General features: G+C 33.3%; 4 protein-coding genes across 20 annotated transcripts in view; all 4 read right to left on the bottom strand.

Annotated features, from left to right (window-relative positions):
• The window catches only part of LOC129947976 (JNK-interacting protein 3), a 70,287-nt gene extending 67,555 nt beyond the window's left edge, over positions 1-2,732 (bottom strand). For all 17 annotated transcript variants that reach the window (XR_008781804.1, XR_008781803.1, XR_008781802.1 and 14 more), the window contains exon 1: positions 1,873-2,732. Coding sequence is in view for 12 of the 17 variants with exons in the window: in XM_056058777.1 (XP_055914752.1) it covers positions 1,873-1,962 (90 nt within the window). In the remaining 5 variants the exon portion in view is untranslated. The remainder of the gene's footprint in view (positions 1-1,872) is intronic.
• Positions 2,733-8,008: 5,276 nt separating this feature from the next.
• LOC129946200 (signal recognition particle 9 kDa protein) lies at positions 8,009-8,647 on the bottom strand. Its single transcript, XM_056056294.1, has 2 exons — positions 8,372-8,647; positions 8,009-8,302 (listed from the first exon to the last, which is right to left on the bottom strand). The coding sequence occupies exons 1-2, from the start codon at positions 8,510-8,512 to the stop codon at positions 8,210-8,212; spliced, it is 234 nt and encodes a 77-aa protein (XP_055912269.1). The 5' UTR covers positions 8,513-8,647; the 3' UTR covers positions 8,009-8,209.
• Positions 8,648-21,893: 13,246 nt separating this feature from the next.
• On the bottom strand, positions 21,894-22,391 carry LOC129945252 (uncharacterized). The gene has a single exon (XM_056054912.1). It carries the CDS (start codon positions 22,389-22,391, stop codon positions 21,894-21,896), a length of 498 nt encoding a protein of 165 aa, XP_055910887.1.
• Positions 22,392-22,526: 135 nt separating this feature from the next.
• On the bottom strand, positions 22,527-23,372 carry LOC129945253 (putative nuclease HARBI1). The gene is made up of 2 exons (XM_056054914.1): positions 22,889-23,372; positions 22,527-22,830 (listed from the first exon to the last, which is right to left on the bottom strand). Exons 1-2 carry the CDS (start codon positions 23,101-23,103, stop codon positions 22,527-22,529), a joined length of 519 nt encoding a protein of 172 aa, XP_055910889.1. The 5' UTR covers positions 23,104-23,372.
• Between the last annotated feature and the right edge of the window lie 835 nt (positions 23,373-24,207).

The following is a 24,207-nucleotide window of genomic DNA, read 5'->3' on the forward strand; positions in this document are numbered from 1 at the left end:
ATTAGTTTCTTATTTTTAAGAAATCATAAATTAAAAACCAAAGTAACGTTTTCTTGGAGTTTTTAAAAAGTAAAAAAAAATAAGTCTTAGTATTTTTTTTCTTAAAGTACCGACACCTATTTTTACATCAGCAAGTACGTGCGATTTAAACGTCCTCCTATTTATCTACACTCGATTGCATTAATTTTAAAAGATATTCATTTGAAACTTGTAGTGACTGATAGCTGACAGAAGTTTTTATCAATGCAAGCAGATAAATAATAAACCAGCTGATACATAATTAACCATTACAGTGTATTAATTGATATATTATTTTGTTTGAATGACTGTCTTAACCAAGATTTGTATCTCATAACTTTAGATTTAAGAAGCGCTTACTAGAGCAACCATTTAGGCTTTAGGTAAAATTTAACGAATTTTAATCATATTCAAAAATATCATTTTTAAAAACCACTTTTTTAACTAATTAATTCCCAAGAAATAAAAGACATTAAATTCAACGATACTTTATCAAATAACGTAGAAGGTAGAAGCACTTAACGAAAAAGTAATAGGTCTCAAATACCTGCCTGCTAAATATGTAAATATTGCAAACTTATTTTTGCATACAAAAACTGCGAGAAGAACTTGCGTAAAAAATCATAGGCTCTTAAGTAATTAAAATTATGTAACAAATAAAATTGTAACTGATCGCCTTTGTTATTAAACTCTTATTAAAAATCCAGTTTTTAATTGATAGAAAACTGGCTTGTTAGTAGGTAGGTACCTAGTTACTCTATAAACAAATAGTACATATGCGCTGTCAGATCTATCGGTAAATCCAAACAGAAAACAGCACTAATCAAAAACCAATCATCTCTAAGCCAAATACTCAGATAAGATATTAAAATAAAAATTACCTAATCGCAAATAAAAATTCAAAAAAATATATAATTCTCGTCATCAACTAGCCACACACAATCATGTGAGCTCAGAGTTTTTTTTCCTTTTTGTTTTATCAAAACAAACACTCGTTTAAAGCCCTCTCTCTGAGGAGCAATTATAATTGTTATTGATTCCACAGCAGGAAACAAACAAAATTAAATACTTCGTCCGAACCAAGTGTGTAAGAAGACAAACAGACTCTCTGACAGATAACACAACCTTATCAATTTCTAGTTCGGCACTTAATTACCAGAACTCTCTTGAACTTTAGAAACGATAAAATATCTATCTCAATATTGTATAGAGTCAAGCGGAAGACCCGTATGATTCACCCTCCATTTGATTCAACTAAAGAATCAGGAATGAATGCTTCAAATTAGCAACAACTTCAAGTCGATAACCTTATTTATCGTCGTTTTGCCTGGTTATATGGAATTCAGAAACTCAAAAAGCATAAAACCTTCAGTTCCTTAAAACGAACAATGTAACGGCAATTAGATAAGCCAGGCCAGACAGCAAAACGGGCAGAAGAAATACACAACATACTATATTGATTTTTTTTGTACTTCTTTACATGAGAATAAAACGCGACACACACGACAGACCGGAGTCAATTTTTAATCACAATCCTCGCGATGTATGTTTCTTGTGTTTGATAGTTGATGATGTCGAATTTCAAATCCAAGGCATGCCTACAACATATTTCCGCTGTTTTCCATTTCGGGACAAACCAGTTCATGAATGCTTAAGCTGATCGCGAGGTGTTATGAATGAGGGGGCGGGCATTTGACTACTACAAAACCAAAAAAACAAAGGGGGCTACAATACAAATGAAGGAAAGACCCTGAACTGTCAAGCTGAGCCGATATTATGTTAAACAAACGGAAGAAAAAAAAAATATGAGAAAAGAAATGAGTCAGTGGGTGAGTAGTTGACCATAGACCATACCTTCTCCGACATGACCATGTTGTTATCCTCCGTGCCATAGACAATCTCAGCGCCAGGCTGAGGACCGCGACTGATGCCGTCGTTGTCCATGATTGCTGCTGCGTGATATATGAATCTAATAATATGCCGCAGGAGCACAAGGACACAAATTGTGTTTCCTCTTATGCGTGGTTGGAGGGGGTGGGGTTCCTTTGTGTGGTGTTACGTATGAACCGCCGCCGTATGTTACTGCCGCCCTCGCTCAATCTTACTTTTTTTTATTTTACTTGCTATTTCTTCTTATTGGAAAATTAGCTTTGGTTGTTGTTTTTTTTGTATTTCTGTTATGGCCGAGCAATTAAAATGGAAAATTCGTCTTCACCTTCGCTTGGGTGCACATTACAATCGAAAACTAAAAACTTTTATTTAGCTTTTCCTCTTTTTTGGTATAAATTTTCTATTTTAATTTTAAAATATTTTTCACTACGACATGACACTTGCACGTACAAATAGACTAACGACGACGACGACGACAACGAAACGACGACGACACGGCGCACATTCACGTTAGATGTGTTTTTTTTTTCTTGTTTCTTTTATTCTTTGAGAAAATTTAATTTTTCAATTTTCTTTTATTTGTGAGGCATTTTTGCAAATGCCATTCGTTTTCGACTTCGTCCCAATAGCAGTGTCTTTCTTTTTATTATTTTTACTAGAAAATGCAATAAAATTAAAGGAATTTGGGTTTTTTTGAAAGATTATTTTGGGAAAGAAAATAAGTTTTTCACAAGATTTTTCGCACGAAACACGACAGCGCAGAAAAACGAACACGAAAAGTACACACACGAAGGCGAGAAACGAAAACGACGACGACGGCGATGGTGAAGTCTGAAAAGTGACGACAGTGATGAGGGATTTTTTTGACATATCGGGCGAAAAAAGTGACAGAACAAGTGGTGAATTTTTATTTAAAACTGGTTTAGGCTGAGGCGAAATGGTGTTTGTATTTGCTTCGGATCATAGAGATGTGCAGCAATTAATGATTTGTGGTCTGTTTTGATGTGAGGGTTTTTAATTGAATATTTTCGATATGAGCAATCGCTCCGATTAAAGAATCTGACGAATTGGATAGTTTATATTTCTAAGATCTCAGAGATTTCCGTATTCTTGGAAAACCAAAAAACATTTCTCATACAAATGTTTCACTTCTGCTGTAAGAAATGTGTGAAGTGAATTTTTATGATTCAATTTTGAAAAAGTTGTCTGTCGCACAATTCACAAAGGAAGAAAAGAAATGCAAAGCTAAGTTGATTGCTAGTTGAGAATACTGAATTGAGTTTACATTTTATATTCAAAAATCAAATGGGGTGGCGCAACAGTCCGTTGTGAACCAGGGCCTAGTGACTTACAACTCTCAACCATTACTGTGTGGGAGTACTGTTGTCAGGAATGGAAGGGACCTACAATTTAAGGCCGAATCCAAACGGCTAGTTTGAGAAAGCGCTTTTTCATGACAAGAATTACTCTTGAAGGATTTGTCAATTCCTCGCAAGAGGCAGTACCCGCGAAAATTATTTTTTTTTTATAAATTAAGGTGGCACAGGCAGGGATTGAACCCTAGACCCCTTGCATGACAGTCCAACGCACTAACCATCATGCCACGGGTACTATATTTTATATTCCTGCTCCAAAAATCCGTCTGAGACAAATCTCAGAAATGTTAAAAATATAAACTGACCAAATCATTCCGATTACAGAATATGATGAATGAGTTGTGGATGGTTTAGGATTTGTTGGCATATCGAATATGGAAGAAATGTCAAAACTGGTATTTGCCTTGCTCTGCTCAGCAGCCTAGCCATTGGATTCTAAAATCAGGGTTATTAAGTTTTCCCTACAAAATTTGTATTTTATTTTTGAATAAATTTCTGTCAAAAATGTTGAACTTGCGGAAACAAGGTTCTTTGTGTGTACATGGTCTGGCAAAAAAACCTCCGTATTTTTAGATGTTTATATTTAAAGCTATTTATAGATAAAATGGTATTCCGGGTATAGACAAATTGAGGTCTAAGTGCCGTTTTTAGTAAGCATGGCGTGGCTCTTATGTGACAACTTGGTGTGCTGCTGCTGATTTTGGTGTGTTAGGTCCGTATTTTTTCGAAGAAAATGGGACAAAAGTTACAGTTAATGCGGATCGCTACTGTCACATGATTGAGACCTCCTTCCAATCAAACTTAAATCAGTTTACTAGGAACCACAAAGAAGCAAATTGTTCTTAAGAGTCAGTTATAGCAATTATTGGTTTATTGTTTTTTTTTTTAAAAAGGTCAGTTAAAGTGACTATTCAAAATTTTTTATTTAAAACAAAAAAAAAATGTGCTTGATTAAAATCAATTATTTTGATTATTTTTAGAAAGGTTGACATTTGCAAAAAACAAAGAAAAAAGAATAGCTTCCGTGGAACGATTTTGTTTTTAATAATAAAATCAAAAATTGAAAACTAATTAATCACTGAAAAAATAAATCTATAACTCGTTTATTCTGATACAAAAAAAAATAACAAAAGCTTTCTAAATCGCTTTTAAATAGAGATTTGAGAATAAATGTTCAATGATGAAAACCATTAAAAGCTAGGCGCTTAAAAACAAAAACAAAATTGTCAAATCTTATTTAGTTTAATATTGTCAGACTACGTGTACATTTGAACAGTCAAGGTTTTTGATCCAGGGCTCAGTAATATTTATTAACCAAAATCAGAATACTGGAGTTGAAAGCTGCCCGTAAGTTGTAAACTTGTACTTCAACGCTAAGTATGCGTCAGTGGAAATATGGGACTTTGTTTTTTTAGGTAATATTATCTTCGTATATGATTAGATTAGATAGATTAGATTAATTTTTTATTATACAAAAAATGGTTTACAAATTTCATTTCTTAAGAATAAGATGGCTTTTCTTCCGTCTGCCTGATTACAATTTGTAATATGAAGTGAACGATAAAAAATGAAAGTTGCTAATAATGTAGTACGTATAAGTATTCTAAAATGGGTTAAAATTTTTAATTCTTATTTATTTGAAAGTTAAAGTTGTGAGACAACCATTCCTGACAACATAACTTGCACACAGGAATGGTTGAGAGTTGTAAGTCACTAGGCCTTAGTTCTCAACGGACTGTTGCGCCATACAATTAATTTATTTAAGGTTGTGAGAAAAAAGATACATTCGTATGTTTATTGTTATTAATATTAAACTAGATTTTGATTGCGTCAACTCAATTTTAATATGATTTGAAACACAAAATTTTACCAATTTTGAAATGATTTGAAACACAAAAGTATTAACAATTTTGAATTATTTTATAAGCACACATTTCACAATTTATTCAATTTTAAAGTTGGAACACAAAAAAAATAAATTTTTAAATGATTTGAAACACAAAAATAGGATGCATTAAACTGTAGTAACTGAATTTTTTAAGAATTTAAATATCAAAACTGTTGCGGAACGTTAATGAGTCTTGCAATAATTATATAAAGTACACCATCCAAGTCCTCCGTTTAATACTTCGTAAAGTCTGCTTGGATAAATGTAGCTCTCATCAAAATAGAGTCGGCGGATTTCCTGCAATATTGGGCAAATTGCAATGAAATGGTTTATATCTTCATTTTCTCTTCTATTGCGAAGCCAACAAATTTGGGGTAAATCTACTCGATGAGGCGTAAAGTTTAAGTTAAGAACTTTAACATGTGCTCTAAATATGTAGCTTATAATTTCATCCAAGTATTCATTACGAAAATAGTTCATTCCTGAAGAAATTTGTTAGAGATAATGTTGAATTCGCTCTGGATAGATGCTGGTTATAGATCTTTTCGTCTATTTTCGCAGTAACCTCCGCAAACATACCCTGCCATTCATCAACATTTGACTCCAATAATAATAGATGAACTGCATGAGAATGAACTAGTTCATTCCAGTCCTTGAATGGAGAAGCTTTAGTTTTGCAAAAGTCTTGTCATGATAGACTTGTGAAGACTTGTTCCATTTCTTCTCATGACCCTTATCAAATAAATGTAGTTGGCTTTTAGATTATGTACAGAGGCATTATACCAGATTCCACATAGATAGCATAGTTTATAGTTGAAGAAATATCTCTGCACCGATTCAAATGTCTTGAGATTTATATAGCCGAAAACCTGGGCACCATAGCACATCAAGTGTTTACCGTTGCATGAAAAACACGGTATTTTGACGCGAGGTCGATATCTTGGTTTGCAAAGAACCTAGTCAACATCATAGTCAACTCTAGTTTTGCTTCATTGCTTTTTTGTTTGGCATGTTTTAAAAAATTGAGATTCTGTGTTATCCAAACACCCAGATACTTAAATTCTTGCACAATATCGATGTTTACATTATTGAGAGGCAATTTTTCGTCGGGTTGTCTTCTTCTTTGACGTGCTTCAAAAATCATCACCTTTGTCTTTCTTGTATGGATGACTAACAACCATTTTTCGCAAAATGCATTCAGCCTGTTTATTTGTAATTGCAGATTGTAAGGGTTTTCGGGGAGTAGTACTAAGTCATCAGTATATAATAGAACTTTAATTTGTATATCAGGAAACGATATCCCTCCTGGGAGTATGCCACAAATATCGTCAACAGATAAAGCAATAAGTAATGGGCTTAAAGTAGAGCCCCGTGGAGCACATGCAGTTGTTTCCTATACAGATGCACTAGATGAAGCAAGAAATTTTTCGGGAGATTCCTATCGGTGAAAGCTTGTACAGCAAAGCAAATCTATAGTATTATCATTGAGCTGTTTTTATGTTCGCCATAGCCTTAAGGTGGCGTTATATACAAAAGTTAAGTAAAAAAAACATGAAATAGCTAACGTCACCATAGCCATTATGTATCGCTCCCATAATAACCCACGACGATAGTACTATAGGTTTTATGTACAAAGATTTCATCAAATTATTCAAATTTGCAAAAAATACAAAAGTGATAAAGTAAAAAATTAACTTGGGTCTAGAAGCTTTTTAAAAAACGTCATTTTTATAGCTACAATCCCGCAGCGATAGGTTTGACAGGTGTATTAAATGAAACTCATAGAAAATGACTTCACCTTTTATGAACCTCTCCTTAGTGAAACAGTATTTTTTTTAAATAAATAACATGAATTGTAATTTTAAGCGAGAAAACTTTTATTTATCGTTTTAATAATTAATTTTCTTACTTTCACATTTGTGTGTAAAAAATACGCAAAAAAGTTTTATTTTGAAATTTCATCTCGGTTTTTATTATTTTTTTTCATTTAAAGAATAACTCTTCAGAACAATAGGAGAGATACTATCCGGGCCATCGGATTTGTGTATGTTCAGGTCTTTCAGTACTCTTACTACTGCACTGCGAAAGAAGACTCGTGCCATAAAATCGTTCACGATCTCAAAAACAGGAGGACTCTTGACACTCTCTGATAGCGTCGAGTTAACAGCAAACTTTACTGCAAGCAAAATGGCTATATCAATCGAGCTTACATAGAAAGTGGCATTGGAAACGAGCGTTGGAATCGAGGATGACGTGTTAAGAATGTTATTCACTTACAAATTACCAGAAATGTTTAGTACATTGGGACTTTAACGTAGTTTTTTTTAAGGTCTTTCTAGCTTTCTTTGTCATTTTTTTTAAATGTTTTATTTTTTGTATTGTTTATAAAAAAAAAGGTTTTATGTCTTCTAGCCTTCAAATTTAAAAGAAGCTTTCCATACACCCAATATCACACCTACCCCAAATCCTAATCCAAACAGGTAGGGTTGCTTACACACTTCTGTATTTTAACGCCGAAGTATCCATTAAACAAAACATATATTTTTTATTATTTATTGATGTTTCCTCATTTTAACATTTTGAATATGTTCAATTGACAGTCCCACCTAAATGCCAAAAAAAGTAAGAATGTTCGGCTTATGTTTTTAATCCGCTTATTTCATAAATCAATCAAAGCCAATTTTTCTTTTGCTTTTTCATTATAAAAAAATCAAAAATCATTTTTAAAAGTGAAACAAGTAACTAAAAAAGTACTAACTACTATTTCACTTGCACATCACTATCATTGCCAGTTCAACGCCATCACTTTCCTTCAGAAAATAAAATTCGCTTCGTGTCCACTTTCCGTTTCGCACTTTTTATTAACAAATTTACAAAAAGAATTCATTTCATAGAAATGTTTTAGGAAAAGATTTTACTGCTTCCCTTTGTTCTGTTTTTTTTTTTGTTTCCTCATTATTTAAAATTACTTAAGAAGTATTACTTAAAATGCACAATATATTATATTTTTCCCTTTCAAATGAAGAAGATCCCTTCCTCATTCTTTTGAAGCCATGTGTCCCATAAGATTCCCAGTTAGTTTTTCTATTTTTTTCAGATCTGGCATATTTTCGGCTTTATATTGAATACACTAAAATAATCAAAAGTCCAGTGGTTTTATTTAATTACTAATTAATTTGAATACAAATTAAAATCATACCTTAACATTGTCGGTCATCTTGAGGAGTATGTGGCCTTTTGAATGGACGTATTTCATTGTGTAGCGGCAATTTTTCGGATCAGCCATGTACATATTTTCAACGGCAATTTCAAAGTCTTCCCATTCTTTTATGAAAACCATTTTAAGTTAGAAATTTATGAGGAAATAAAAGGAAAACTTTAGCAAACAATGTGAAGATGAATGGTCAACATTCGTTCGATATAATACAAGAAGAAGGAAAATCGAGTTTCTTTTCTGTTCATGTGTCAAGTTGAAATAAAATGTCAACAAATGGTGGGGAAGTGACAGCGGCTGTCAATTAAAGTGGTGAATATAAATTTGTTTGGCCTATTCACGGTGAAGGAAATACTACTATCTTTTTATCTATAGGAGCGCCACCTTTTTGCAGAAACAGAAAAACGAGTTTAAAAGAAGACGTTTGAAACCGGATATTATAGTTAAATTATTATTATTCATTTAAAATAATATTTTGGAGGGAAGCAACTCTTAAGAATTTGAAAGTTGGAGTATGAGATATGTCATGTGATGTGAATAATCGCTACACAAAAAGACAATTTAAATACTGGACTTGAAAGTCTGATTAGTTGTTTTTTAAATGCGTGAAATCAATCGTACATAGTTTCGGTAACCTTTAGGTAAACATTGTATTACTTACTGTTTTAGAATATGACACAATTCAATAACACAAGAACAGTTGTAATACTTCAACTATTCTTACCATAAAAATAGGTTTGTAAACATTATGCATCATTTTATGATTAAAGCTAAAAAATAAGGAAACGAATGCGTAATAGGTTTCCTTATCACAGATTTTGCTTGCGTTTCCTCTTACCTGGAAGCGCGATCTATCTAAGTACGTACATACATAGATTGGCTTATCGAGTTCAAAACTCTCATTCACATTTCCAATTAAAGTCGATTAACAATATTCAATAAATAAATAATTTGAAATAAGTCATTCGTGTTTTTTCTTTGTTTGTTTTGTGTTGTCAAAAAGGGAGTTTTATATACACACAATTCCGTATGGCAGAGTTATTCGAATGAAGTTTCAATATTTACAAATCAATAAAAAGAAAATAAGTTGTATCAATTTATGTAAATATTGCACTTCGTGATTTTGTTATTTGATTGATTAATGGAATGTGTGAAGGTAAGGCTTAAGCACAGGAAATTAAGGGGACCCATGTATAGATACATAATTTTATCGTCACACAAAACATTAGCACACACATTCTACCTTACTCGTAAAGACAATTTCGTTTCCAATTTCAAAGACCATTTTAAAGTAAAGAATATTTCGTTTGATACTTATTTAAGCATAACAAGTTAGTAAGAAGGCGCCTCAGTCTCAAATAACGTGTGTGTCTTTTTTTAAGAAGTGTAGAACTTTAGGTTAGGTTGAGTGGCTGACAGTTGATGTCTTTACCGTCACACTTAAGTCCCAACTATAATAGGCATACGCAAACATAAGCTTATGTCAAAAACCCAACGAAATTCACATAAGTTTGTGAAATTAGTGCATAGCCATAATGCAATTTTGCTCACGTATCTACATGTCAGATTTTACTTATGCGGCGAGCGACTGGGATTGCTCTTGTTTAAGTTAACGAAACTGAGAAAAATTGAACGAAACGGAGCTAGGCTCCACTATGTTCACTCGTATTGAGATTCTTTGTATCCACAGGTTTACTTATGCGCGCATATGGTAGCTTATGCCTATTATAGTTGGGCCTTTATATCAATACAGATCCATTGTGATACCCGTGAGTATTGCTACTCAAGCTAATAAGAAAAACCTATGTGTTCAGTTAGTCAAGCCGTTTAGAGGCTTTAATGAAGTTCAGAATGTTCGTACCTGGCGTACTAGAGAGTTCTTCTTAATCCCCGAAGAAATAGTTGCCAAACAGTTTCTTCCTTTGATGGGAGAGTGCGGGACAGTGACACAGAAAGTGCGGAGTGTCTTAATGCACCTCCTCGTCAACGCATCCTCTGCATAGATCATCTGAACTGATTCTCATCTTTTTCATATGATAACCTAACAGATTATGTCCGTTGATGTGTGTGTGAGTGGTTCTATCTCCCTGTAGCGGAATTCGTTTCGTCATCGCCGTTATATAATTTGGAAAAGTGGTCTTTCCAGCATCGACTGCGGTTCTACTACGATGTTCCCCTGATCGTCTTTACAGGCTTCGGTTCGTGGCTGGTACCCTTGGGAGGTTTTTTTTTACCTTTTGGTAAAATTTACGAACCTTATTCCTGTTGTGATATCCCTCTCTCTTTTTTTCCATCTAAGAAGCCGGTGTTCCTCTCTCCTCTTCTGCTCGTAAAGCTCGCGAGCAGCTCTAACCCTTTTGTACAGCGCCGTTTTGTATGCCTCTTGTTTCGCTAGCCGGCATTTGTCGTCAAACCAGGGGTTTCGCTGTTGTGGCCGTGTGAAACCTAGTACTTCAGAGGCGGCATCTCTGATGGCTGCAAGGCAATGTTGCCACTGGTTTTTAATGCTTAATGCTGGCAGCCTAGGACTCATTAAAAGGTTACTAGAGACTCGATCGGAAAAGGACATGGCAGTCTCTTGCGATTGTAGCCGTCTTACGTCGAACCCTCTACCAGTACTTCCTTGTTTTGGCTTGGACCGGGATATCCGTAGCCGTACTTTGGCTACAACCAGGTAGTGGTCCGAGTCAATGTTGGCTCCTCGGAAAATTTGGATAACCTGTATACTGGAGGAGTGTCGTGCGTCGATCGCAATGTGTCCAATCTGGTTGACAGTTGATTGATCGGTAGACTTTCATGTTCCCTTGTGGATAATTAGATGTGTGAACTTTCGCCCCGCAGCGAAATCGACCAGCCTGAATCCGTTGTTGGAGTTGGTGTCGTGAATGCCACCAAAGATGTCTTCTTTTCCTAGCTTAGCATTAAAATCTCCTTAGACAATATTAATGTCATAGCCAGGCACTGCTCATATGTCTTGTCCAAGAGCTCGAAGAATATGTCTTTGGTGTCTTCATCTTTCTTCTCTGTTGGGGCATGCGCGCATATTAGGCTTATGTTGGCGAATTTAGCCTTGATGCGGATTGTCGTGATGCGCTCGCTCACACTGTTGAAACTCAAGACTTTTTGACTGAGTCTAGTTCCAACAACAAATCCACACCCAAATAGATGCTGTCTTTGTTCTCGGTAGCAGTAGCCGTAGTATATATTGCATTCTTTTAGTTTGCATTTGCCCGGTCCATCCCATCGCACTTCTTGGATGGCAGTAATATTGTTCGGCTGCACGTGGTCTGTTAAGGGACCTAACATTCCACTTACAGATCCGAAGTTCGTTGTCCTTATTTCGTTTGCGTGTGTTGTCAACAGTGAATCCGTCCGTATCCGAGGCTTATTGGTGCCCCTACACCAGTGTCCATTTTAGAGCCGTCAGTATAGATAGCTATTGACAACTCACTCGAGTATGGTATATTATCTATCCATTCCTCTCTGCTTGGGATGGCAGCCTGGAATGGCTTATGAAAATCAAGTTCGAGTATTTTATAATCTGTTTTAGTACTATGGCCCATAACTTTATGAAGGATCTGGGCATGTCCTATGGAACTGTTTATCCAGACTTTAGTTTGACTAAGCCTCAGGGCACTTTTGGCCGCAGATTCTTGAACAATGAGGTCTAGGGGAATTAGATTGAGCATAACTTCCAATCCCGCAGTTGGAGTGGATCTCATTGCTCTCGTAATGCCAGTGAACGCAAGTCTTTGAATTTTTGTCAAAGTTTTCAGGTTAGTGCTCTTTTCTACAGGTTTCCACCATACCAAATTAGTATTGGTCTAATTATCGCCGAATACATCCATCAGATAATTTTAGGGTTTGGTCCCCAGGTTTTCCCAAAAATTCTATTGCATTAGTAAAAGGCAATCGATGCCTTTTTGAATCTATCTTTCGTGTTCAGTGTAGAAAGTGTAGAACTTTTAAAATGATATGATATCGTTTTTAAGGAAGTGCGGACCAATTATTCCACCAATCCATATGACACACCAACCAGTTAGTTTTTGTGGATGTAATGGTGTCTTAATATGCCTTTGAGACTTATCATCACACCAAATATGGCAGTTTTATTTTTGACATATCCGTTTACATAAAAGTGAGTTTCATCGCTATGGAAATTGGGATTGGATATGAATTTGTACTATTATTCATAAGACAGCTCTGAACTTACTCTATTTGCTCCCAAATTATTAAAAGCGAATATTGGTTGCGTTCGGTAATCAATCGAAAAGTATGGTTTGTCTTGCTGTCATTTCGTAGGAAAAACAGCTGATACACAAATTATCTTTGGTCGAAAACAAATTTCAAGCTATCAAAAGTTATTTATCCAATTTTAGAAAAGATTGAATTTTATTGACAGCTGACTTTTACTTTTCTGATTTCGCGTCGTTCGTTTATATTTGACTAATATTTTCTAAGCCCAGAATTGTGGAAAAAAAAATATAGAATAAATATAAATTTCAAGAAAATTTTGTTAAAACATAGAATTCGATAATGTAATGACAAAAATGTCAGGAAATTGCGATCGTTTCATGACATAATGAGATCCTAAAAATCGGTGATCACTTTCCACTACATCTAAGGTATTTCTCAAGTGTCAAATGTCTCTCCGTATTTCTAGGGCGTTATCACTATTATTTCGCGTTGTTCAACTGTGATCATGTTAGATGGGACATGTTCAAGATAAGAAAAACATTGGCATTCTTAAAATGTGCGTTTCTGTTAGGACCCCCTATATGACATTTTATATGAAATAAAGATTCAAAGCAAAATTTAAACTACTTGAATAAAAACAAATAATAAACCCGGGTACAAGTTTTAATTTTCCTTTTTCATTTTGTCAGTTAATTTTACATTTATTTTGACAAATAATGTCACCCCTTCGTTTTTGGTCGTTCACAAACATATCCGATACTAAATTACGTCTGATCCAAAAGTTGACCAAAACTGCCAATTGTTAACAATTATCAAAACTTGTTGCCCAAATACTTTTTAGCATTACACATGTTTGGTAGTTTTGGGCAGAAGAGAGCATTCACGAGCGAGTATAATAATTTTCCTTCCTGTCAAATTCTACCCAAGATTTCTTGGGGCAGAAATTGTTTGTCTGTCAAATGTAGGGTGACCAGCTATAGAGTCAAGGAAAAGAGGACACTTACTTAAAAAAAAAAACAGAAGTCTATTTTTTATAATTTATTTGAATAAAACTAAACAAATAAGAAAAAACTAACAATTAATAAAACAAAAAATCATAACATCATTGCATGAAAATAATAAAAGTATCGATATAAACATATAAACATTTTATACTGTTTTTTTCTTATGATTTTAACTTAAATTTTGGTTGTATTTGTCATTAGACCTTATTTTATTTAAAGTTTTGGGACTTTGCAAAATATAATTATAAAACACAGTACATGACATATGTCTTTTTAAAATTATGTCTACAAAATAGAATTGCTTAGACGTTTTCTATTTTTAATATCAGTCCATTGACTTTTTCTTAATGATAATATGAGCTCAACATTAACATTATGAGCAGGAATCGCGAATACAAACTGGACTATCATCAAAAGTTTACTATATAATTCAAAATTGCACATTTTTTCACAATAATTTACCCATTTCTCGTGAATAGGGGTGGGTTTATAAAATTAATATTTTTTATTTCTTGCTCTAAAAACGTTTTTAAATTGCAAAATTGGTCAAACAATTTTTTTTCATTTATGTTAACGCCTTTCTCTCCAAAATAAAGCAAATAATTTTAGATATCGTTCCATTCCGAAACATTGTTAGAATGCATCCAAATAAAGTAATTTAGTTAATCCTGAGAATAATCTGAAGATATTTTAAGCAACTAGCATAAACCTTTATTAAATTTAGTTCAATGTTCAAAACTTCATTTCTATTTCCACTATTAGCGACAATTTTAAAAAATTTCTTTAACATTTTGTGATTAGAATTCTTTTAATACCATCTTCATACGTGAATTATTTTTTTTAATATAAATCGAAAAACTGAGAGAAACCCGAAAAAGAGGACAAGTAGCTTTTTTAAAAAAAAAGTCACCGGACAAGAGTTTTTTAGGTCAAAAAGAGGACTTGTCCTCCATAAAGAGGACGCCTGGTCAGCCTAGTCAAATGTCATATTCCTGTATGTACAGTGGTGGATAAGAATTTAGCACACGATTTAAAGAAAATAAAAGCCATTTAATTTTCAACTTGTTTTCTTATTATGAAATTAGTTATATTTTATTTACATTACATATACATACATAGCACCAAGTTTTCATAGTACTTCATCAAATATGTTTAACATCTGAATTTTACTTACCGTTATCAATTCTGAGTTTTTCTTAGTATTTGGTAGAGAACCCTTTATTTTGCAGTGTAGAAGCAATTCTTCTTGGCAAACTTTCAACCAAAACCTCACATCATGACTTTCGAATTGCATACCAAGCTTTTTGAATCTCCTGCCACAATTGTGTTAATTTGTTTGTTCTTTTTGCTCAATGTGATGTTTAACAACATTCCACAAATTCCCGATCGGGTTAAGATCGGGTGATTGTGCTGGCCACTTCAAAACGTCGATTTTATTCACCTCTAAGGCACACTTCACTGACTTTTAAGTGTGCTTAGGGTCGTTGACGTGCATGAAGCGCCATAATAACGGCAAATTGTCTTCTGCGTAGGGTATCATATGATCTAACAGGATATCTCTGAACACGTTCTGGTCAATTTCTACGATGGGGCCAACGCGCGCCCCCGTGCCGTGGAAAAGCAGCCCAGACTATAACGTTGCCTCCACCGTGTATCACCGTCTTAATGATTTACCTTGGATCATATTCCCTGTTTTTGGACGCCATACATATTTCTTTGCCATCCTATTCGAACCGGCAGAATTTGGATTAACCGCTCCAGAACACGTTTTTCCAAAAACTAATTGGTTTGTCTATGTGAGCTTTCGCAAACTGTAACCTAGATTTCAGATTTTTTGTTGATACAACGGTTTTCTCTGAGCAACGCATCCACGTAGATTGTTTTCATTGAATCGGCGTCTCATGGTCCTTGAGGAAACATTTACTCCATAGTTCGTTGAAAGTTGGCTTCGAATGGGACTGGAGGTCTTAAACGGATCCTTGGTCGATAAGCTATGAATAATTCTATCTTCATTTGTAGTTGTCTTTCTGGTTCGGTGGTTTTGTTTAAAGGCTTCAATCACTCCAAACTTTTTGAAATGACGAAGGGCATTATAAACCAGCTTCCTGGAGCATTCTAACAACTTAGCACCATTTTTATAATATATATCATTAAAGGAATATTTAATTACCTCAAAAACTATTATTTTCTTTTCTAAAAAACACAAAAATTAAAAGTACACTCTTTGATTGCAAAACGGGTTAAATTTATGTCCAACTAAAAACAACACAAATCAAAAACAATCTTCATTTTTCGCAAAACGGTATTTTACTTTTCAATCATTTACACATTTTTGTTACCATATAGGGTAGTCATAGTAACAACATAAAATGAACCGTTACTTGCAAGTAATAAAGAATTGAAAGTAGAAAAATACTTGTACTCTTTTCAATTTGCTAAATTCGTGACCACCACTGTACATTGAATGTTATTATAGCGTCATCCGTTCATTTTGCTCCGCATTGACTGAGTGCCATACAATTTTGTCTGCCAAGAAACCGGAGCATACTTTTTTGACAGTTTTCTTTTCTCAGAGAATTTCACCCCAATTCTTCAAGTTTGACAGACCAACAATTCCTGCCGAAAAAATAATTGCTTAAGGTTAAAGCACAAAATGAAAGATGGTGGCCAGATAATGAACTATTTCATTTCGGACGATCATCTTTTTCAGAACGCTTCATTTGACGTTTTCACAACTACAGATAAAATCAATTGATATAATCTCTTTTCTTATCATCTCTAGTAATTAATTAATTTAATTTATTGATAAACTCAACATATCTATTTTTAACTGCAAAACAGTTAAGTCATATTAAACATAAACTAATTAAATACTCCATTAAAAAATTAGATTTCAAATTAATAATAATTTCTTGTTTTTATCGCATATTAACAAAAAAAAAAGCACCGAAAGTAAATTTAACCTTAATTTTATCAGTCGCAATTTCAAATTAATAAAAAGTCAACACATAACACAGAATAAGAAATAAGATAACTGTTTTTTGTTTTCTTTTTTTTTTTTTAAATGTATAATTACTATTAACTGTTAGTTCTGTTTAAATAATCTGTCTAATTGAGATCGATTATCTAGCAGACTAACACGCACAGCTGCAATTCGTTTATTTAGCCATTTATTGTTTATATTTTTTGGCAGAGAACAATTAAAACCCAATAAACATTTGTATACATAACTGTTACTGCCTCATATATGTACATATTTGTTATTTATCATATTGTTGATAATTTTGTGTTTAATGTTTATTTTTCAAATGAACAGCCACAACGAGTAAAGGTGTTTTCTTTGTTATTTTTAATCTACATCATAATTTGTCAAGAGTATTTTGTTAAAAATTTTGATCGGATTCTGAAGGGATAACTTTAGGGTGAGTACACATGAAAGTATTTAAACAAACTGAAAAGAAAAAAAAACATTCAAGTATTTCAATTACCCTAAATAAGCTCGAACTCTAAGAGGTGTGTCTTCCATTGTGAACTTTGTACCCTTTTAAATTTGCGTTTTTGTTTTCTCCAAAAATGCTCGCTAAAAATGACATTTCACCATAACTATATTTACCAAGCACTGTGAGAAAGCAAAACAAGTCGTCACGTAATTCAATTTTTACAATTTAATAATCGTATTTATGAATATACAAAATTAGACGCCATGCTGGTGGGACGTCGTATTTTAAAAGTCATTAAAGATTCTTGTTTATGTTTACTCTTTTGATTGAATATACCTTACTATGGCATCTGGGCCAGCAAAACCATTAAGTCCAAAGTTGACTAAAAACTCACTTAATTATGCTTAATATCTTTTTGTTCCTTGTTTTTAGCTACCAACTGGCAAACAAAGGAATTTACTACTTAATTGCGCAAATAAAATAGCTAAGTTAATTTAAAGTTTATTTTATTCGATTTATTAGAAAGTAAGATTTTAAAACAGAGAAGTTTACCATTATTTTTAATAAATGTCAAAGCTTCTGTTAATGGCTTGATTTTTGAGTTCCATTGGACAAAATACATTTTTTCGAAGTTTACCTCTCTTTCTGCCATATGTCACCTTGAAGAATGGTTTGTGATTTGTTAAGTTGTTATTAATGTAGTCCAGAGTTAAGGCTATTTATAAATAAATTTAAACCTAAGTTTAGAGCTAAACCTGAGGTTTAACTATAAAAATTGATGTGTTTGCTTATTATGACAGACAAATGTCATAGTTGATTTTTGTTTGTGAATTGTAAAGCTTAAAAAGTAAATTGATACATTTTTCGTAAACTTGCTGTCCAGAAAAATGTCGATTGATATCGCAATTGAAGAGGAGTTTGAGTTCTTTGGTGATCTGGAAAATATGCCACCAAGAAAAAGAAAATGGATTTCTACTGATGATATCGTTTGGATAAAGAAACAGTCACATTTATTTTATATTATTATTATTTTATGCATGCAATCTGAGGAATGACAGCACAAAATAACAAGTTTGAAAATTTAGCAGTATTTTTTTGCTTTGACCTGTCATTCGAAGTATAATTGTAGTATACCTTAACCTGGGGTTTTACTAAACACAGCTAGAAAATTGACTATGAATAAGAGCTGTGTTTATTTAACCAACAAACCTTAAACTATAAACTATATATCAAGAAATCACGACTTTAGTATGAATACTCCTCAATTTGATTGTTTAAATTGGTTTTTAAATATTTTAAATGTTTAGAAACAACTCCATTTAAAAATGGAAGCTCTTTGAAGTTAAATCATTGATACTTTAAGCTGGTCTTCTGTTCAGAAGACTTTATCAATAAAATAAAATGGTCACATTGTTTTTAAGTAGCATAGTAAGCTCATGTCAATTTGACATTTATAACTGTCAATACAGGCACGTTAATAATTTTTTTGGGTACGTTCAGTTTAGTTCTATTAAGAAAATAGTTCTACAATGATACTGTTTGCTAGAACACTTCTAAAACTAATAGCCTTTTCACACCAAAAACCTAAAACCGGGTTTTCGACAAAATGTTTTAGAAAACCCGCAAATCGTTCACACCGAACATTTATACGTTTTCATTTGACATTTAAATTTGTTTAACACCGGCTGTCAGATTTTGTATTGATGTAAACAGTCTTGAGTAAAAAGTTTTGTTCTTCTCAAGTTATTTGTGAAAATAAAATGAATTCTAACCAATTCAAATTGATTTTAACGTAATAGCCTTTCTACTCCGAAACCAAAATTAGGTTTTCGCGAGAAAATAGGTTTTCCTCGAAAACCTATACCGAAAACATAAGTTTTCCCATACATTTTTCGTAACCCACAAGTTTTCGTTTTCAACAAGTTTTTGATAAAACCTCTGGCAAACCAGTTGAAATTGAGAGATAAAGTAAACAAACTCACCTAATGAAACAATTCAAAGCTTATTGAAATGAAATGCAAACATTCAAATATCAATCAGACATAAAAAAAAGCATCTGACAGCTGACTCAGGAGAAAAATGTACAGTTTTAATTTCAAACTATTGTTATTTGGTTATGGTTATTTAACTGGTAGGTAATATTTTTTTATCAATCATAAAACATAATAAATAGTCTAGAAAATGGAAGAAGAAAAAAGAAAAAGAACAAACCAAGAAAGTTGTGGTCCATTTCCGACGAGGAACTCCTCTTGGAGATTTAAGGCAGTGTTGTTGATTTAGAGCAAGAGCACTCACATTTTCTTTTATAGTTTGTTCTGTGAGTGGATAGGCACAAAAGTATTTTGGTTTTTGAACAAGCCAAACTTCGCTACAAAACTGTTTTGAAATCATGCCTACTGTGGATGTGCCAACGCCAAAGATAGCTGCAACTGTCCTGTATTTAGAAGACTACTTAACTCATGCGTATATATTGCAATGGTTATTCTTTTTTTTTTCAAAGGTATGCACTTTCTAAAGTTCATTGCACAATACCCGTGTTTCGTTGGGAAATCTATTCATAGTAAAGTAGGATTTTACACGAATAACAAAAACAATATCCATAATGAGAATAACACCGATAAAAGTTAGAGTAGAATCTCACTATGTATAGGTTTTTGACATTTGTACGAGCCTCGAATGGATCTTACGTGATTTCGTTCTCAAATGTTGGTACGATTGATATTGCATTTGTATCTCGATGGCTGTGTTCGTTGAATAGTTCTGCATTTGGAATCATGTGTGTTTTCCCTTGCGGAAAAAACGAATCTATTACTGTTGATATTATTTAGTTTTGTTAGTGAAAATGGACTCACTGGGCTTATTTTGCAAGAAAAAACAATAGAAAAGATATTTATGTTTTGCTATGTTTCAAAAAATGGTTTATCTCAGTTTAGAATAGATAAATTTCAACTCGATTCATGTATATAAAGAATTGAGGCGAGCTTCAAACTCGCTTCAACACCACATGTTAATGTAGCAGTCTACGAACAAACCCCCTTTTTGAAGTTTTTTATTACTATTTTGACAGATCTTCTTTCAGTTGTACTAATTTTTAAATACAAAAATCTGGCCACTGCGGATCCTTTTGTTGGGAATTTCTCACTTTACTATATATGAAATGCGAACAAAACGCACGTAATATGTCGAATGTTTCACGGCTCATTCTAAAATGCTGTTTAAAAAACTCATCATTGTTTTCTAAGACTTCGTGTTCCCAAAAAGTGCTTGTACGTATCTGACATTGAGTGGAAAGTTTGTTTTCATAATTTAGAGGTAAATGGTATTATGGAAGCTTACCTTTGTCCACATGCTTCTTTGTCGATGATGATTCTCAATTGCATCAATCATACTCTTATTTTTTTCCATCTTCAACATTTTCAAAATAAAACGCTGACGTTTTCTGGTCATGGTAGAGCCTTGAGGTAATGTTCCATTTTCTTTGTATGTATGGTAATAAAACCGATTTGGTGATAATTTATTTTATTTCACAAATTATTCGACAACCAATAAATTTTTAAATTAAAAATATACTATTCATACAAAATTTGACAATTATGCCCAATTTCACAGTGAAAGTTTAAACTTAAGATCAGGTGAACCTGAACTTAAGTTTAGATTTGAAGTTCAACTCCTCTAGTTTCACAGTGTGCTCTGAACTTCAGTTCAATTGAACGTAGTTTAATTAAATTGTATGAAAAGAATTTGATAGCATTGTAAGTCATGTAACGTAATGTAAGCAATACGTAGCTGTTCATCGTTTTTTCTTTCTCTCTCTGAAGCGAGGAACACGTGAACCAGCAACAGATATTTTGTTGACAATCGGGGAAAATTTGTGTCGTTTTAAAGTACCGTTGTGAGTTGTGATTTCGAAAAAATAAAAATAAAAATGGAAAACATCGTGAACATAAGTAGCAACAAAAAAAGAAGCAACAACTTTTCATCAGCAGATATAGATTTGCTGATGGAGTTGATTATGAAAAACAAACACATAATTGAAAACAAAAAAACGGATCGAGTTCATTGGACAGAAAAAACAGCGGCATGGGAGTCCATTGCAAACGAATTTAATTCAAAGAGTGACTCCCATTACCGATCATCGATTGTGTTGAAGACAAAATATGAAAATTTAAAAAAAAGAACAAAACAAAATTTTGCTTCCGAAAAGCGAAAGCTTTACCAAACTGGTGGTGGTCCTCAGGAAACCTTCTTGGTGACCAGGCCCAAGGACTACCATCAGTTTATGACAGTGACATTTTAAAACCAAAAAGTAAGTTTTTTAACAAGCATTTTGTGTAAATGGAAACTAATTGCTTTAATATAATTTAGATGTTATCGAAAATGAAAAACACGAAGAAACTCTGATTGAGCAGCCCGAAGTGAAAGAAAACCAGAGCCCTGGTTCAGTAAATTTGACAAACGATGCCAAAACTAAAAACATATATGCTTCAAGAAAATCCACAGTTCTTACTGCTCGGAAAAGAAATTTAACTGGCGACAAGTGGCAGGAGCTAGCTGAAGAAAAATGCAAGTTAGCGAGACTGCAACATGATAAACAAGCTCTAGAAATTGTGCAAATGAAGGAAGTGCATGAGAAAAAAAATGCTTATTTTGGATGCTGAATTGGAAAAAATTAAAAAAGAAGTTTTGAGGATGCATTGAATAGGTCCAACATTACTTTTTTGTTATTATTATTTATTTTAATGTATTTTAGTTAAAGCTACAATTGTTTGCGTTTTCCTAATTTTTTTTATAATGAAGTTCAGTGTTTTGTTTTTCCTTTTTTTTCAATAAACTTGATATTTGTTAAAATGAAAAAATCGTATCTTATTAACCTAAAAGACTTCGGAAATAGTCATTAACAAGCGAACTTCGCACAGATGTATTTTCATTTTGAAAGTTCGAAGTTCTTTCACTTTCATAGCCATTATTCATTGCTTCATTAATTGAATTGTCCGCCGCTGGAGGATCAGCTTCGTTATTTGTACAGCAAATGTTGTGCAGAACAGCTGTTGCAACAATGATGCTCTGAATTGTTGTTAGTTTTACTTTTATTCCTGTTGATAATATAGGAAACCTTCTTTTCCATACTCCATACGAGCGTTCAACACAATTTCTTGTTCTAATCTGAGATTCGTTATACAATGTTTCTTGAGGATTGTTACAATTACGTAATGGGGTCAACATATAGCGCCTGCATTGGTAGCCACTGTCAGCAACTATGAGATGATTTCCAAAATCTCCATTTTCAAATCTAGCACAGATTCTAGAATTATTAAAAATTGTGGAATCATGACTCGATCCAGGCCACCTTGCAACGATGTCCATTATTTTTAATTTTGAGTCACACATGGTCTGCACGTTGAAAGAAAAATAGCCTTTTCGATTTTGAAATATTTCGCCATTCGCACCTCCTAATAAAGTTTGTGTACATGTGCATAGTAAGTACATAAACAAATGTGTTCATGTTTTAATGTTACCTGGGGACTGAATCCGTACATGTGTACAATCTAAAGCAGCTATAACGCGAGGAAACCTTGCAAATTGGTAAAATCCATTTACAACTTCAAACTTTTCCTCAGGTGTCGCCGGGAACTTTATGTATTTCTCTCGAAGTAGAGCAATATAATGAGAGACTATCTTACAAATTCTGGTAGCGGATGATTTAGAAACACCACAAAAGTCTCCCGCAGTTATGAGGAGTGATCCACTGGCATACAAGCGCAAGGTTAATAAAAGCTTGGTTTCGGCAGATATTGAATGGTTCCTGCAAATTAAACATTTTAAATTTTATCATTACACAATATTATTATATTTGTTCTTACCATTTAGTTGCATTTTCAATTTGGGATCGGATTTGCTCCAAAACAATGTAGGCTGAATTCTTCGACATTCGAAATCTGTCGAAGAATTCTATATCGTCCCAATAATTGAAATGATTTATTCTGAATTGAATGCGTTTTTCTCTTCTCACATTCGCAACTAAAATTAAGTTTTCCTCATCACTAATATCTTCAATATAACTTTCCGAACTCGACATTTTAAAATAACAATATACTTTTTATTAATATTTATTGAAAATAGGATAAATCACCATCATTAATTAATTCAATATTTAATATAAAAATGGCAGCTATTCTGACAACTATTGTAGTGTCTAAACGTTGAACTGAGGTTAAACGGCAGAATACTGGCGTTTAACTTAAACTACAGAATGAACTCAGTTCAAGGTTTAAACGAAAGTGTGAAACCGAATAAATTGTTGAACTGAAGTTTAAACCAAAACCGAAGTTTAAACTTCTACTGTGAAACTGGGGGTTAGTATCAAAATAATGAAAATTTCAAACGAAAACTTGTAAATACTCGGTGTGAACACTTTACGAGTTTTTGAAAACTTTTCGCCGAAAACCGGGTTTTCGGTTTGGTGTGGAAAGGCTATAACAGCTCGTCTAGAAAAAGAGTTTCAACTGATGTTCTTTGGACGGGTGGAATGGGCTCACGACGGCTATCCTCTTAGTTTACTTCAACCGGTCCAAACAATTCACTAAGGAGAAGCTAATTGTGTAGAAAATATATGATAGAATTAACAACAAACAAAACTGTTACAGTAAAAAATCATTTTATTTAAAACATTTCCTTCTTCTTTCACAACAAATTCAATCCAAAATACTGATGTTATGACTATTGCTTCTGCTGGCCAATTATCCATAAAAGTTCAATTCCTAGTTCCAGATTCGTACCAAAATCATTCTCATCCAGAGCGATCACTGAAGCTGTTATGATAGGCTGCAATTTCTCCATGACTAACTCTTTGGCTTCTTCCTGTTCCATGTTCTGTAAATAAAAAACAAAAAGAAGTAATTCTTATTTTGTACCTAAATTGTATAAATAATATTACTTACCATGGCCAAAATTATTTCAAAATGAAATATTTGTTTAGCCAGCAGCCATCAGCTGTTTTATTTACATTAATCTGAGCGCTGAATGTTCCGAAAGGTTTGTTTGTTTAGTTCAACTTTAAATTGCTAATTTTCGAGAGGTTTTTTTTATAAAAACTGTGGTTTGCCTAAAATGTATGGGAAAACTTGAGTTTTCGATGTAGGTTTTCGGCGACAACCGGGTTTTGGACTTGGTTTGAAAAGCC

The sequence above is a fragment of the Eupeodes corollae genome, chromosome 2 (assembly GCF_945859685.1).
Source record: "Eupeodes corollae chromosome 2, idEupCoro1.1, whole genome shotgun sequence".
Taxonomy (NCBI): Eukaryota; Metazoa; Arthropoda; class Insecta; order Diptera; family Syrphidae; genus Eupeodes; species Eupeodes corollae.

What these genes read in the sequence shown, in the direction of transcription:
- LOC129946200 (XM_056056294.1), bottom strand. Translation starts at nt 8,512, where the DNA reads ATGGTTTTCATAAAAGAATGGGAAGACTTTGAAATTGCCGTTGAAAAT. An exon ending in AGATGACCGACAATGTTAAG is followed by an intron (nt 8,303 to 8,371) that starts GTATGATTTTAA and finishes TGATTATTTTAG; the next exon opens with TGTATTCAATATAAAGCCGA.
- LOC129945252 (XM_056054912.1), bottom strand. Translation starts at nt 22,391, where the DNA reads ATGGACATCGTTGCAAGGTGGCCTGGATCGAGTCATGATTCCACAATT.
- LOC129945253 (XM_056054914.1), bottom strand. Translation starts at nt 23,103, where the DNA reads ATGTCGAGTTCGGAAAGTTATATTGAAGATATTAGTGATGAGGAAAAC. An exon ending in ATTGAAAATGCAACTAAATG is followed by an intron (nt 22,831 to 22,888) that starts GTAAGAACAAAT and finishes TTTAATTTGCAG; the next exon opens with GAACCATTCAATATCTGCCG.